This window comes from Oryzias melastigma, linkage group LG14 (assembly GCF_002922805.2).
Source record: "Oryzias melastigma strain HK-1 linkage group LG14, ASM292280v2, whole genome shotgun sequence".
Taxonomy (NCBI): domain Eukaryota; kingdom Metazoa; phylum Chordata; class Actinopteri; order Beloniformes; family Adrianichthyidae; genus Oryzias; species Oryzias melastigma.
The window spans coordinates 23,445,549-23,460,597 of record NC_050525.1 but is presented as its reverse complement, the minus strand read 5'-3'; the positions used below and the strand labels follow the sequence as shown (position 1 = coordinate 23,460,597).

General features: G+C 36.9%; 1 protein-coding gene across 3 annotated transcripts in view; it reads right to left on the bottom strand.

Annotated features, from left to right (window-relative positions):
• The window catches only part of jade2 (jade family PHD finger 2), a 203,883-nt gene that overhangs the window by 22,008 nt on the left and 166,826 nt on the right, over nucleotides 1-15,049 (bottom strand). For all 3 annotated transcript variants that reach the window (XM_024266149.2, XM_024266150.2, XM_024266151.2), the window contains exon 11: nucleotides 4,111-4,228. In XM_024266149.2, the coding sequence (XP_024121917.1) occupies nucleotides 4,111-4,228 (118 nt within the window). The remainder of the gene's footprint in view (nucleotides 1-4,110; nucleotides 4,229-15,049) is intronic.

Genomic DNA, 15,049 nt, shown 5'->3' with positions numbered 1-15,049 from the left:
ATTATTGTGAAATCCCTTTCAACATTTTCATATTGATGTGATGAGTTAATATAGTCTAAACCTAATCAAGACATTAAAGGTTAAATTCCTAAAAGCTAAAAAGATTATAAATGCAAACTGAAAGCTTCTGACTAAGCATCAGGCTGTAAATTCTCCATCTGAGGACTGGCTTTAGGGATTGTTTCTGCCTGCATGTCTCCCTTGAAAGTACAATGCTAAGCATTCATAAAGCATGACTCACACAGCCCACAACATAGCAGACAGACAGGCAGCCGGAGCGTGGATGATAGATGAAGGACCGGGAGAGACAGGCAGGTGGACAGAGGTTAGTCTTTCTGATTTTGGCAAGTTGGAGAAGAGATAAAGTTTTCCACATGGAAACAAGCCCGCAGGGAGTTAAGGGGAGGAAGGGTGGCTTGCTGGGTGAGCTTGGCGGAAAAACATGTCTTTTAGTTAGTGCTAGCTTCTGTGCTGGCCAGAATCAGGACTGGGCCAATGTTTAAAAGTAAAGAAACTTTTTCCTGAAAACTGGATACATTAAACCTACTCCAACTTTTTTTTTTTTTTAGTTTTTATACAAGGAAGTTTATGGAGACAGTCTAATGAAATGATAAAAAAATGCATAAATTGTAAAAATTAAAAAGTATGAATCAAACACTAATACATGGCTAAAATTTAGCAAAATTGTATGAATGAACTAGTAATTTGTAGACACAAAATGTTTTTTTTGTACAAAAAAATACTGTTTTATGGCACAAAATAGTTGAATCATTGGTATAAAATATTAATTTATGACCAAAAAACAGCCAAATTGTACAAAATAGCTAAATTGTACGATTAAAATACTAATATATGGCTATAAAAAATATTTAATTGCACAAACAAAAATTTAACTTGCAGCTATCAAATAGTTAAACCACATTCAGCATAATACTCATTTGTGTCCACAAAGCAGTTATATCGTACAAAGAAAATACTAATTTGTGGCTACAAAAACGCTAAATTATACAAGCGAAATACTAATGTATGGCCACAAAATAGTTACATTGTACGAACAAATAATTACTTGTGGTCATCAAATAGCAAAATTCAATATTACTTTGGAGCTACAAAAAAAAAAAAACATTATGTGAACAAAATAATAACTCTCGGCCACGAAATCGTTAAATTTTAGTAACAAAATACTAACGTGGCCACGAAATACTTAAATTGTAGTAACAAAATACTAACGTGGCCACGAAATAGTTAAATTGAATAAACTAAATCTTGCGTTCACAAATTAGTTCAATCGTACAAACGAAATAATACTTCTTGGCCACAAAATAGCTTAGTTGTACAAACAAAATAATAACACGTGGGCACAAAATAGTTAAATCGCGTGGATGAAATACTAGTCTTTGAACCAGAAAATAAATAATATGTACAAACAAAATACCAACTTGGGGAAACAAAATTGTTCAATTGAATGAACAAAATAATTACTTGGGCAAAGAAATAGTTACATTTTATGAAATAAAATCAAATTAGTTCAATCGTGCGAATGAAAAACAACTTCGTGGCCACAAAATAGTTAAGTTGTATAAACAAAATACTAAATCTGTCCAAAAAACACATAAACCGTATGAATGAAATAGCAATCTTTGACCAGAAAATAACTAAATGGTGAAAACAAAATATTAACTTGTGGCTACCATTTAGTTAAATCGTACAAAATAAAATCTTGTGGCCACAAATTAGTTCAATCGTGCGAATGAAATACTAATTTGTGGCCACAAAATAGTATGAACAAAATAATAACATGGGGCCACAAAAAAGGCAAATCCTATAAATGAATTACTAAAATAATTAAATTGTACAAACGATATACCAACTTGGGGCCTAAAAATTGTTTAATTGTTGAAAACAAAATCTCGTAGCCACAAATTAGTTGTAGGAATTAAATACTACTTTTCTGCCGCAAAATATTTAAGTTCTACGAATAACATACTAACTCTGGCCACATAATCGTTCAATTGTATGAACAACATACAAACTCGTAACCTCAAGATAGTACAATCGTACAAATGTAATACTACTTTGTGGCAAGAAAATAGCTAAATCGTATAATATAAAAAATGATTTGTAGTCACAAATTACCATTAGTGTTGTCTCTAGACAGCTGGGTAAATAAATTCAGCGGTAAAGCAACCTGACGTTCAATATCCTGTTTATTTGTCGCTAGGAAATGAGTCCTTGTGATGCCATAGATTTTTAGAATGTATTTGTAGCTCATTCAAAGCCTGAAATAAAACTCAATCATAATGTCTCTTTCCATCATTTAGCGTTACTCTTTTTTAATTATTTTTTTCACCTAACAGACCATAGATTATGTCAATATGATTCATTTGTAGCATTATATATTAAAAAATAAAATATATTTATTTTCATACCATGTTGTTAGACAAACTCAGTTGATAATACATCTGAGATATTATTTTTTATGTCTAAAAATGTCTTCTATTCTCCCCAGAACACACATCTGAACATAGTTTGAAAGCCGCATTCTTTATCCAGCCCTAAATGTGGACAATAATTTTGTTCTCGTTGGGACAGAAGGAGAAATAATAAATGGACACACCTGTTGAGATGAATAAAAGAAGCAGGTGGAAGAGAAATATTAAGAGGGAAAACAGGGAGTGGAAATAAAAGAGGAGGAAGGAGGGAGAAGAACACGACAAATCACTATAACAGACAACCTCATTTTTCTCTCTCTGCCTCACTCTCAAACACCAACTATGCTCTCTAATTTAACTCCTGTGGCAGTGTGAATAGATGCAGTTGTTTAGTGCCAGCAGCAGAGCTCCAGGTACCCGATGGCAGCAATCTGCTGAATCAGCAGCTCTCCACGCCGTGTGTGTGTGTGTGAGTTTTTGGAAAAATAACAACAAAGCGAGTTAGAGAACGCCAAAGTGACGGCATTTCATTTACACAAGTGCATGAATGTGTCTGTCGTCTAATGAGAGAAAGAAGAGAAAAAAACAGCTAAATTTACTCCACACGCGCGCGCACACACAATCCACAACACCGCCACAGGGGCAGACCCACAGAGCTTCACTATCATTACAATGCCAGCAAGAAGTCACTGCTATTACCATGACAACAAGCTCTCACTGTCATCAGCATGTCAGCTGCGGGTCACAAATGTTTCAGCTAAAAACGCTTCAAATCAACATTCCAGCTGTCATTCTGGACCAACCACGACTAAGACAAACGAAAAAAAGACAAAACTGATTCATTTTTCTGACATATTAAATTAATTTTACAACACTTTTTTGTACTTCTTTAAAAAATTAAAATGAAACATATATAAATAAGCTTATTTTGTCAGCATTAATGCAAAAATAATGCTTAATTAAAGCTTTAGAACTAATAAATTAGGTAAATAGGCAATAAAAATGTGAACTTTTTGACATTATTGAGAACAATAACTTCAAAAGATAATTATTTCTAACATATTTATGATTTAAGATCTAACATTATTTGAGGATTTTTTTCTTGGATCTTGAGAAAAACTATTTACTATTACTTGCTATAGGCAACAGAAAAAAATATTCTCTTTTCTGTTTCATGAATTTCCTCCAAACTCGCCTTTTTATAAATTCTGGATGCGATGACGATGAATGACTACTATTTCTAGAAAAAATGTTTCTCAAGTAAAGGTTGAGTTGGCTCCAACAAGTGGAAAAGTCAAAGCAGCCTCTTTAAAAGACAATAGGATTTTTGGTGATGAAGAGCATCCTGCTAAAACGACAGATCGACTTTTCAGCAGACGTCTCAGCAACCCGGCCGCATAAGCCATCCATCGTTTATCCTTCCCGCTCTACACCAGAGAGCAGCGGAACAAAAAGCATCAAGGTTAGCCATCTGTGTAAAGTGGAAAGATACTTCAGCTCCATTTATCTGGATATTGTTTGACACAATATGCGGCTGACCGGGGATTTTTACTGGTGTGCACATGTCAGGAGAGGAAGAAAAAAAGAACCGCAAGCCTTCAAATGCAACTGCTCTACAGTATTTGACTCCATACATGCTAAGAGGATGAAACTGCACTTTAGTCAGGTTTCCATTTACCTCCAGCCATTTCCTCCTCCAGAAGTTGTATCTGCAGATGGAAGATCTTCTCCTGGAGGTCGCACAGACTGTGCTTCATTTTCTCCCTCCGTGTCACCATGTAGCACAGGTTACGCACCTGAAACACAACATCATACTACATGAATATCAAGAAGACTAAGAGACAAACATGTGGGATCAATATGAAAAAAGCTAAAATCTTTACAAAAAAATCCACTTCAGTGACAATTGTGTTTTTAATATGTTCTTGCAGATTAAAATTAGAGATTTAAACTGCATTTATGAGGATTTCCTTATTTATATTGTGCTGAAACTGGTGCAAAATCTGTAGTATGAAGTGCTAAAGTGTCCCGTCACTGCTCCTATTCTGTTGCATCCACTTGCAAGCAAATAGATCCATTAACTTCTTCATTTTCCTGATCTGCTTGCCATTTTTTTTGCTATGCTAATGTTAGCTTAGGCTTAAGAGGTGCTATAAGTTAGCGAGAGAAAGTGTAAACAAAAGGCTGATGGGAAATTAGCCAGGGCTAACTTCTGTGCCAACAGTCCCGCTCACAACCCAGAGGCAAATTTCTAATGATATCCTGCTGCTCTGCAGGAAATATGTCACAAAGATGGCATAATTAAAAGACTACTGGGAACCTTTAGAAAAAAGAAAATAAAAATAGTAGAAGTGGGACTTTAAAAAGAAAAAAATGCCTTAATTAAAGTGACTTTTGTGAGGTTAAATTCCTTTTTTAAATATTTTTTTTCTCTCAAGCAATTTTCCACTCAAATCACTCTTCAATTTATTGCTCTTTAGCTTATTCCTAAAGTTTGAATATCAATATAATCCACAATTATAACTTTCAGGGAAAAGTTACCCTTGAACATCATTTTTTAAAATTTGATCTAATAAACTGTTTTTGATGCATAGCAGTTCTTTTCAAACATTGTGTTATAACTAGAACAAAGCATCTCAGAAGGCATATGTAAATCAACCATTTGTTTTCACTAAGCTTGTATAAGTGCATGTTAGTCGGTCACATTAGATATGAATACAGTTCAGAAAAACTCTTAGGAAAGCGGAAAAGACGCAACTTGGATGAGCAGTAAAATATCTCCTAAATGAACCAACCTTTCATAGTTCGGCTGCTCTTAAGAACAGATTCATGCCAGAGTAACTAATTAAAATGCACTTTTAAATAACTTTTACTCTCTATAATAATACAAAAATATGGACAATCTAGTAATGGTGCACAGAAATATAGTATTTGATTTCCTTTGCCTAAAAACTTTGATAAAAGCTTCAGCAAAATCCCCAAATCAAAGTCATCTGGCCCTGAGAATGGTATATGACTGCATATGTGTCTGGATAGAGAACAGAGCTGTAAGATCAATAATTGAGTCTGCATGTTTACGTTAAGGACATATGGATGTTCAAAGACGATCTGTGGTCATAAATGCATATGTTACCGTTTTGTCCTGCCAACATAAAAGAGGAGACGATGAGAAAATGATTTTTTTCTAAAAAAAAAAAAGTCAAAGATACTGACAGACGCTGCAGAAATGTGATTCCATAAGAAGCAGAGCACGTCAGAGTGGATGTGTGTTCATCTTAAAGCTGCATTTCTTTTTAATGCAAACTGACTGGAAGAAAAGAAGAAAAAAAATCAAAGAGAGTCCAGACCTCAAAGAATAAGGACCAGACAGAGTTCAAGTGCATTCAGGTCAAAATGGGAGATGTCAATAAAGAGGAGAGTAAATGTTCCGTTAGAAGCAGACAGACTCCGTGTTTCCCGTGAGCACAGATCAATCGGACTCGTTTGAATAAAGTGGTTAGAACTGACTTTCACTCAAAAAATATCGAACAGCAAATGAGGCCAAGAGGTCGCACTATTCTCCAAATGAGAAAGGCTTTATGTTTGAAGCTGAAAAGAAGAGCTAATGACAGACATATATTAATAGTGGTGCACTTAGCTTTTAAAATTCTAATTCTGACTTTTCTAACTTTGGAAAACCTGCCTAATTGTTCTTTTCGGATTCTCAGATGAGCGTAATCCCTGGATTATCTACTTTCCAAAGATGTTGAACTGATATGAACCAGTCCAGGCCCTACGACTGCAGCTGATTTACTTTATCAGCTAATGAAGTTCACGAGGATTACAGTGGTTTTATCCGGCAATCAAATGACAACTTTATAAGGAACTGGCAGTTCCTTACTTTTATGGCATCAGCGGTCATGCTGCAGGTCTCTGTGAGGTTTGTGCACACGCCCACACACATTCATGCAAGTTATAAGTTACTATGACAACCGCAGAGAGAGCTGCAACTAAAACTGACATTTAATGCATGCCGAGGCAACGTCTCATTTCAGTTTTCATTTACATATAAAGCATTAAAAAGTCCGCTTGCGATGACTTCTAACCTGCGTAAAGTGGAGCCAAGCATTAGAGGAAAGTAAACAGAGTGAAATGGAGGCTTTGAAAATGAAGATAAAATCCCAGTCTACCAGACAGGAAACGTTGCGCCTTGCTGGTTAAATGCCAGAAATGATGGCAAAACTTCAACAGAAAAGTCTTTTTTATTTTAAAATATAAACAAATTTCACTGTCTTGACACAGATTAAGTATTAATCAGGAAAGTGTCTTGTGAACTAGTTTGCTGCTTTTCCTACGGTAGCATTCTCTGTGACTGGGGTGGGGTGTTTGGTGGTGTGGACAGGTCTCCAAAATTTGGTTTTCCCACTTACAGTATGTATCAAGCCTGATTTCTACAGTATTTCACATCCTATTCATTTATCATTTGATGTTTCCATTGACTGTTCTAAACAGGAAGAGCTCATGGCCTCCAGGAAGCCAAATTTCTATAGACTATACAGAAATAAACAGCTACTCGGTCGTATTTGTCAGAACAAACATTCTTGCTCTGATGTTTTTGCTTTTCCTATGTTTTTATATTTGTTTCTGTAGTATAAGTTATTCAAGGTATAAACTAGCCAATCAATAGAAGTAGGTGGTCCCAACATCAAACAGTTGAAATGTTTAATTGATGGATTTTGTGTAGCACACTTTCAAGTGGTAGCTGTATGGACTTCCAACAATCTCATTTCTGATTGGCGAGAGTGGTTCCCATAGAAACAGAATCAGAACAACTTGGAACGATTGCAGCTCAATATCGATGTCAGGTTCCAACAACGGTTGTCGGCATTGCAAAACAATGGACACTGAATTGACTTTATTTTATCCATCTTTTTCCGCTCATCCGGGTCTGGACCGGGTCCCGCTGGTATCACTCTAAGCAAAGATGCCCAGACTTCCCTCTCCCCGGCCACTTCCTTCAGGTCCTATGGGAGAACCCTGAGGTGTTCCCAGGCCAGCCAAGAGACGTAGTCTCTCCAGGGTGTCCTGGGTCTTCCCCGGGGCGACCGCCCAATGGAAAATACCTGGAACACCTCCCCAGGAAGGCATCCAGGAGCCAGGAGACCAGATGTCCGAGCCACCTCAACTGGCTCCACTAGATGTGGAGGAGAAGCAGCTCTACTCCGAGCTCTCTCCGGGTAACCCATGCCCCCAATAAAACAGCAGAAATTCCCAATATGTGTGTCTGAAGGTACTTTGTATTTGTGTCATTTCTGTTAGTGCCAAGTGTGACACCAATACTTCTAACTTACCTCACAGTAAAGTGTTACCTAAAGGTAAGTTTGGCTTCTTTGAGTGAGATGAAGTTGAACAAAAAGAAAACCAGGCAGCTAAAGGGTTTGGATTCATGATGAAATGCTACTTAAACCACAATGATTGGCTGTTTTGTTTACTTAACAGGAGAAGCAGGAGCGTGCTGGCAGTCCTGCAGGCTTATTGTTTATCCACTAGTCTTGATGGATTCGTGAGCCTGGCCTATCTGACCCATTCCATCCCAGTCTTAGAGCGCGGTGGATAAAAATAGCCGTTTAACTGGGACACAATGTGCAGGGCCTGGCTTTGATTAGGACATCCAGAGTGCGTACCGTTTTCATAAACATCTACGTCTGCCTGCAGACAAAACACAGCGGTGGAAAGCTGGGGAGAGGAGTGAAGACGGGAAGAACAAGGAGATGAGTCGGGAGGAAAAATACTTCTCCTTTTTGTCCTTTTGTTCGTCTCCATGTCTCTCATGTTTTCGTCAAAGCTCTTTGATGTCAACTGAGCAAAAGTCGGCAATTTAGTTTACTTCGATCTCTCATCAAACTAAAGAGAGCATCCAAAATGCATCAGCTCAGTTCAAATGTAATTTACTTTCTTGCAGAAGAAAGCAAAGACTTCCACAAAAGTTAGATGGAAAGGTTTTAAATAGTTTTTTTTTAATAAACCATCCACTTTTTCGGTATCAGAACACAGTGGATTCATAAATAGATATTATAAAATATTTGAATAGTTTAGATTTTCACTTTGTGAAATTGGTGACGTCATAGCCGCCATTTAGAAAAAAAGGAAATAGCAAGTATGGTTTCGGAATTGCTTTTGCTTTAATATTTGACACAAACACAGAATGAATCAAGTTTTAATTTTCAGATTTCTGTTTTCCAAAGAGAAAAAGGTTGTAAAATATAAATTTCTCCATGAACTGTATGAGTTAGATGCAGTATTTTATAACAGCAAAGATTCACACATATAATTTTAAAATCATTTTTAATTAGGATGAGTTTGAAAAAAGCAGGATTTCATTGGAAGATGTGTTAGTATGTGTTATATTTGTTCTTTTACAGTGCGTCTGGAGTTGAACTCTAATTTCCTCAAAGCGGTCGGGGGAACCGGGCTGACGAAAATCATCTAACGTTCACATTTAGTCTGTAGGAGGACGCTTTCATCTGAAATGTCTAACAAATGTAAAGTAGCATGGCAAGAAAATCTGGCTCACAGAAAGCACTAAAAATGAGAGTACAGGCAGAGCAGGTACAGGAGTTCAAAGTAAAACCCGGTTAGTGTGATGAAGTGTGAGAAAAATACATTTTATTTTGTCAAAAGGAGGGTTTTGAAAGATATATGAAGGTAAAAAGCAACTGGGAAACCACATGAAAAGGCAGTGAATGAACCTGCTTGTTGTGCAAGAAGGAAAACTTCACAAAGTTGTTAAATAAACACATCAGTCGAAGGGGAGAGTGAGGATACATTTGGAGAAAACTGCTCCTCTTCCTGCGTCAAACTGGATTCTGACGGCCATAAGTGGAGGTCAAGGCGCAGCGGACGGATGACATGTGTCCTTTTTGGCTGTTCAAACAACAGACATGGCGCCGTGCCTCCGCCATCTGCGGGGGTTTTACTGTGCGTGCTGGGAGACCTTTAGGAAGGGCTTTATAGTAGATGAGGTGAAAGATCATCACGGTCTGCGTTAACTGAACCACAGCTTTTATTGACCTGTAAAGAGCAAATCTACAAGACGAAGTTCCAGGCCATTAATCTATAATCCAATTTAGGTGCTTAATTATCATTTTGACAAATCCCTGATATGGATTGGTTGTTTGTGAGGATTTATTAAGGAAGTGTCGTCATGGAAGGACATTTTAATCATTTCTTAGAAAAATTATCAATAATTTGCTTTAGGATAAAAGCACAAGAAAGGGTGGTTTGAAAGACAAAATGACACAAATGTCAAAATTAAATCTAGAAAATACATCAGTGAATACTGCATCAAGGTTAATGAAATGTCTGACACCAGTGCACAGCAAAACACCAAAACCATTCATCCAAGGCGGATGCTGGTTCATTCATGTATCCTCCTTAATCCCCAGGAAACCAACTCTTCCTCTCTCATCCATACATGACTCAACAGAAAGCGAATAATCCGAATTACGCACATTATCTGGATTTTATGTTTCTACTCTCTGCAAAAGACTGAAGCTTTCCACATAAATGACTGAGTACCAACCCTTTATGAATAAAGCTTTAACGGTTGATGGAGCCTCTAAAATCATAAAAAGGAAATACAGACATCGGCTTGTTTTTGGCAGGAGGTATTTGTCACTTTACAGGTTTCCTTTTAATTTAATAAAACTTATCCTAAAATTCATGCAACTGAGGTTCCTGGAGGTTTATTGTGCAGAAGTTAATTAAACAAAACACAACTTTAGTAAAAATGTAATACATGGGACTTTTTTCATGGATTTGATCAACAAATTGTAACCTTTTATTGTGAGTAAGACTGAGAATTTACCAGATAAATTGACTTCTGGATCCAAATGCAGCAGGTTTTATTGGCACAGACAGAACAGGAGTGGAGCACAGCTAAAAGTCCACAAAGCTAAATCAGGGTCAGGCAGGCAGAGGTCAAACACGAGCGTGAGAGCATCAGAGAACAACCAGAGAGGCCAGGTGAGGGTCGGGGCAGGCGGCAAACTATCAGAGTCAAAGATGAAGCAGAAGATCAGGTCAGGACGAGAATGCTGTGATGGAGGCAGAGACGCACAAACAAGACCTCAGTGCTCTGACTTAATACTGCTGGGAGTGATTGCAGATGGAAAACGGCTGTGGGGCTTCGGAAAGTGACAGCAGGGACTGATGGGAAGTGTAGTGTGGAGACCCAAGAAGTGCTAGTACTGAGGTGATGGATCCCTCTGATGGCCAGAGGGGGAGACGGGGGACAGATTCATGACAATAACAGTGTAAAAACACTATTAAAGATGACTTCATCCTTCTCATTTCTACTTTTTAAGGATGCTCCACCCTTTACTTTTCACATAATTTGAATTTTATTCAAGTCCTCAGACACATTTTATTCACAGGAGCCATCTTTACAGCATCAATCCTTGCAAAACACTGACTAATAAATCCTCTTTATTATTCTTATTCACTCTTTTGTGCAAACGTTTTTTCTATGAGTGCAGTTTCTTTAAATTAGTTCAACTAACTTTCTTTAAAAAATAGATTTTTAATTAAATTTTTTACACGTTTTGGAGTTTCTGGTAAAAAATTACAATGATAAATAACACAAAATTTATTATTTTTTTACTTTTATTATGGTTTTAGTAATTACTTTAATAATATTTTAAGCTTACTATTTTGATTTTTTTTGCTTATTGGGTCTTTTTAGACATAAATTTGATGTAGAATAATGAGAGTAGCTCTTGTTTTCTGTCCATTAGAAGTGATTTCTGCGTTGGCACCATTCATCCGTTAACCTTAGTGTTTGTCTGAGAGCTGATGTGACTTCAGGCAGAAAAGCAGGAACTACTTAAGTCTGGACTAATTATGATCTCTGAAACTGATGTAAAAAAATAACCTGCAGCCTTGAAGCAGTAATGTGTTTCCAAGTGCAATGAAAGAACGAAAAGTCGTCTGTCCTCGATGGAGTTTGATGTTTGTTGTCAACCTGCAAATGTGTTTCAACAGGTTTACTTCATGTGGTTGGACGTTGAAAACAGTAATATATTTTAAATGACACCAAGTGTTGCATAAAAACCACATATATTGTATTTTTGCAGGGGTTACACTTAATAGAGTCTATCTTCTTTCCACCTTAAGAAACACATTGATCTGAGTCACTCTGCTTCCAGCAAATTGATTAAAAGCCAATACTGTCTGCTAATGAGCATCACAAACTGTTCAGTCACTCCGAAAGACAGTCAGCCAAAGATAAGGATTAATGATCTTTAATTGGTTCAGTAACAGCCTAAAAACAGAATCGAGAGCGAGGCTTAATAACTAACGAGACGATGCAAACGGCTATAATTAGTCTGCAGCCGGCAGTGACATGTGGACAGCTTGTTATAGATGGAGCTCAGCTGTGATCACAAGTGTAAACAATTATTCAATTTTTTAAATACTTTCCTGTCATGCTTTTAAATGTACTATTCGAGTTTTAAACACTAACCAGACAGCTGGAAATACAGCATTTGTGTGTTTTTTCTGAAGCATTAAAGACAACTTTGATTGATATTTTACAAAAATAAATAGCGCTTTTAAACTGAAGAATTAGATTTTAGGGAGGATATATTGTCAGGACTCACTCAGCCATGTCCTCCTCTGACCACCAGAGGGACCCCTCTCCTGAGTACCAACCATCTTCAGCCCCTTCCTCACTACAACTCCCATCAGCCACCGCTTCTGTCTTCTCCATGCGTAGCTGATCATAATCATCCTCATCAGAACCACTAGCGTTTATACCCACTCCAGCCTCAACTTGAGTGCGAAGTCTTGATCGTGTTTACATGTCAATCTGAGCAGCTTTTCCCTGCTTAAGTCTCTGTATTGTTTGACCCACGCCTCTGTGTTTTGGACTTTTGCCTGCCTTTTGACGCCGTTTTTGTCTTGCCCCTGCTCTGTCCTATTAAACAGTTTACACGTGGATTCTAATGTCTTAGCCTCTTCGTCACATTTATAAAGATGGGTCAACATGTACAAGGATTGTATTCTCATTTGGTTCCAAAATGAGTCGTTTCCACTTATTACACTAGTTTTTTTGTCAGTGTGATCAAAATGAACTAAAATTAAGTACCAAAACATTAAATGAAAAAAATGCAAACCATTTATTCAGAACTATAACAAAAAATGTATAACTTTCATTTTAAGTAGTTTTATTTTAGTTCTTTTTTAGCTTATACTTCCCTCATTCATACTTCATAACACCAACCAAAAACGCACTGGGTCAGACTTCAGACAATACAATAATAACAACATAATGACATAATATGCACAATAAGGAGAATCCCTTCAGCAGAATAGCTGCAATTTTAGGTTCTAAGCATCTCAAATAACTCTCCATGTAGAAAAAAAAATCAGGTCTTTCAATGTATTAAACATGTTAAATATTTCAGTGGAACCAGGCAAAAAAAAACACTTTTTAACCTTTAACTGTCATCCCTATCTCAGTGATCCGCTTCAGGAGTGTGTTCTTTCTTGTTGAAAAATTTAACACACAGTACAACCTTTCTTTTTCCCCTCAGACAAAACATGTTTACACCCAAAATGAGAGACAGTGGATCCAAATGTAGATTTAGTTCTACTTTGAAAAAAATAAATATGGATCAATTAACAAAAGTTCTGTCATTTGCAACATTTCAAATTATTAGTTTTCATCAAATTAAAATTTTGAGTTGATGGTTCACTCGGCTTAAACATGTAATTAGAAAAAAATCATATTTTTAAAAGTGCTTTCGTTAATTGATCCGATGTTTCACTTTTTACAGTGTATATCTTCTGTATTTCTCTAAGCATATCAGACCAATACTTCTGTAAGATCAAATATGACCAATATATACATTTTCCCTTTTTTAATGCTTGTGTGAAACAGCTTATTTTTAGATTTTGATATAATCTTAGACATAGACATAATCTTACTACTTTCCTCTTCTTCATAAGATTAGCTCTTTTTTCCTATTTTTTAGGATACCTCTAGTGAGCTCAGAATGCCACAAAATGATAGTTTTGTGGTTCAATGTCCAAAATTATAACATGTGAAATGAGATTTTATCATAAAAATTTGCATTTCTGTGTTAGCATGCCTCCAAACTGTGAAGCAACTAAAGATCAATTTTTACCAATATTGGATAAAGTTCTGATCAAAAACTGCTGACGGTAAAACGCACGAATCTTTAAGATTAAACATCTTCAGAGTCAGTAGATTTTAAAATACCATTACTTCTTTATGGTTTTAGGGTCTAATGTGTCTCCCCTCTGCGTCTGTTACAAATCCTCCAGATGTCAGGGTTTATTACTGCTTTAAAGCCTACAATGTACTGCGGTGGAGCCGATTTAACACATCAAACCCGAGTGAGGTCTTCTTTTACTTTAAACTCTTCAATCAAAGATAATCACAGTGCTGTCAGGCACGGCTTCATCACAAAGCTAAGGCAGTGGCTGCTTCTCGTTTGCAGCATCTTTCGCTCAGAGATGTTTTCCATTGATAAATAATAGTCGCTGTAAAAGCAGATCCTGGCAGCAGCAACACAAATGCCTGTGTTATGAATCATAAAAGACCCTCAGATAATAACTGCTCTGAAGATACAGTAGCATTATGAGTCCTCACTAAAACCCCTTTAGAGGATATTAAAAGGGTTTGTGGCTAAAGCTGTCGGAGCACGGAGCAGTTACAGTTTGGAGACGGTGTGTCAGGAGCAATTACCCCGGAGCGTTTGTAGAGAGGGGTCGTTCACCAGGACGGATCCCACCGTGACTTTCTCAGCTCTCACAACAACAGAATGCTCCAGGAGATTTATGAGAGTTTCTGACCTTTATGTCCTCAGGTGTATCATTTTTAACTGTACACAGAAATAAGATCCAGAATTTGTGAAGGTCTGTGAGCTGACAGTCACTCCAGCTGTTTCCACATTTCAAGCTTAAATATATGTTTCAAAGACCTGGATTTTGGCAACCTACCCTGTTTATGCTGTTGTTTTTATGTTGATTACTGTGTAGGATTTTTGAATTAAATAATGTGTTTCTCATTTTTAGGGCTAAAAACTGAAGGGAGTGAGGAGTGCAGAGATATTAACGGATATTATTGATGAAAATTTCAGTTTTTTCTCTAGACTTCCCATCTGCTTCATCTTGAACGCCGAATCTAATGAAAATGTTGTTTTTGGCGTTTTAACACGTTCTTGTGGCATTTTTCTGATGATAAAGAAGCTCAAAATTGCATTTGAGTATTTCGTTTCCCAAATGATTGTGAATCAGGAACCGACAAAAAAAATTAGATCACTGGTACTTTTTATGTAGAAAATACACTGCTGGGGTCACATGGTCCGTGCTCCTCTCCTCATTGGTGAGGAAAAGGGGGGTGAAGTTGATTTGCTTCAGCAGTCCCGCCCACAACTCATAGGCAAATCTCTAATGAAAGACTGCCGCTCTGCAGAAACTATGTACTAGAAAACAACATTTTTGAAAATTATTTTGGCTGAAAACAGCATAATTCTGATTAAAAGACACTGAAAAAGCTTTAAAAATAGACTGAAAGATGATCGGAGTGGGACTTTAAAGCCTCACAAACA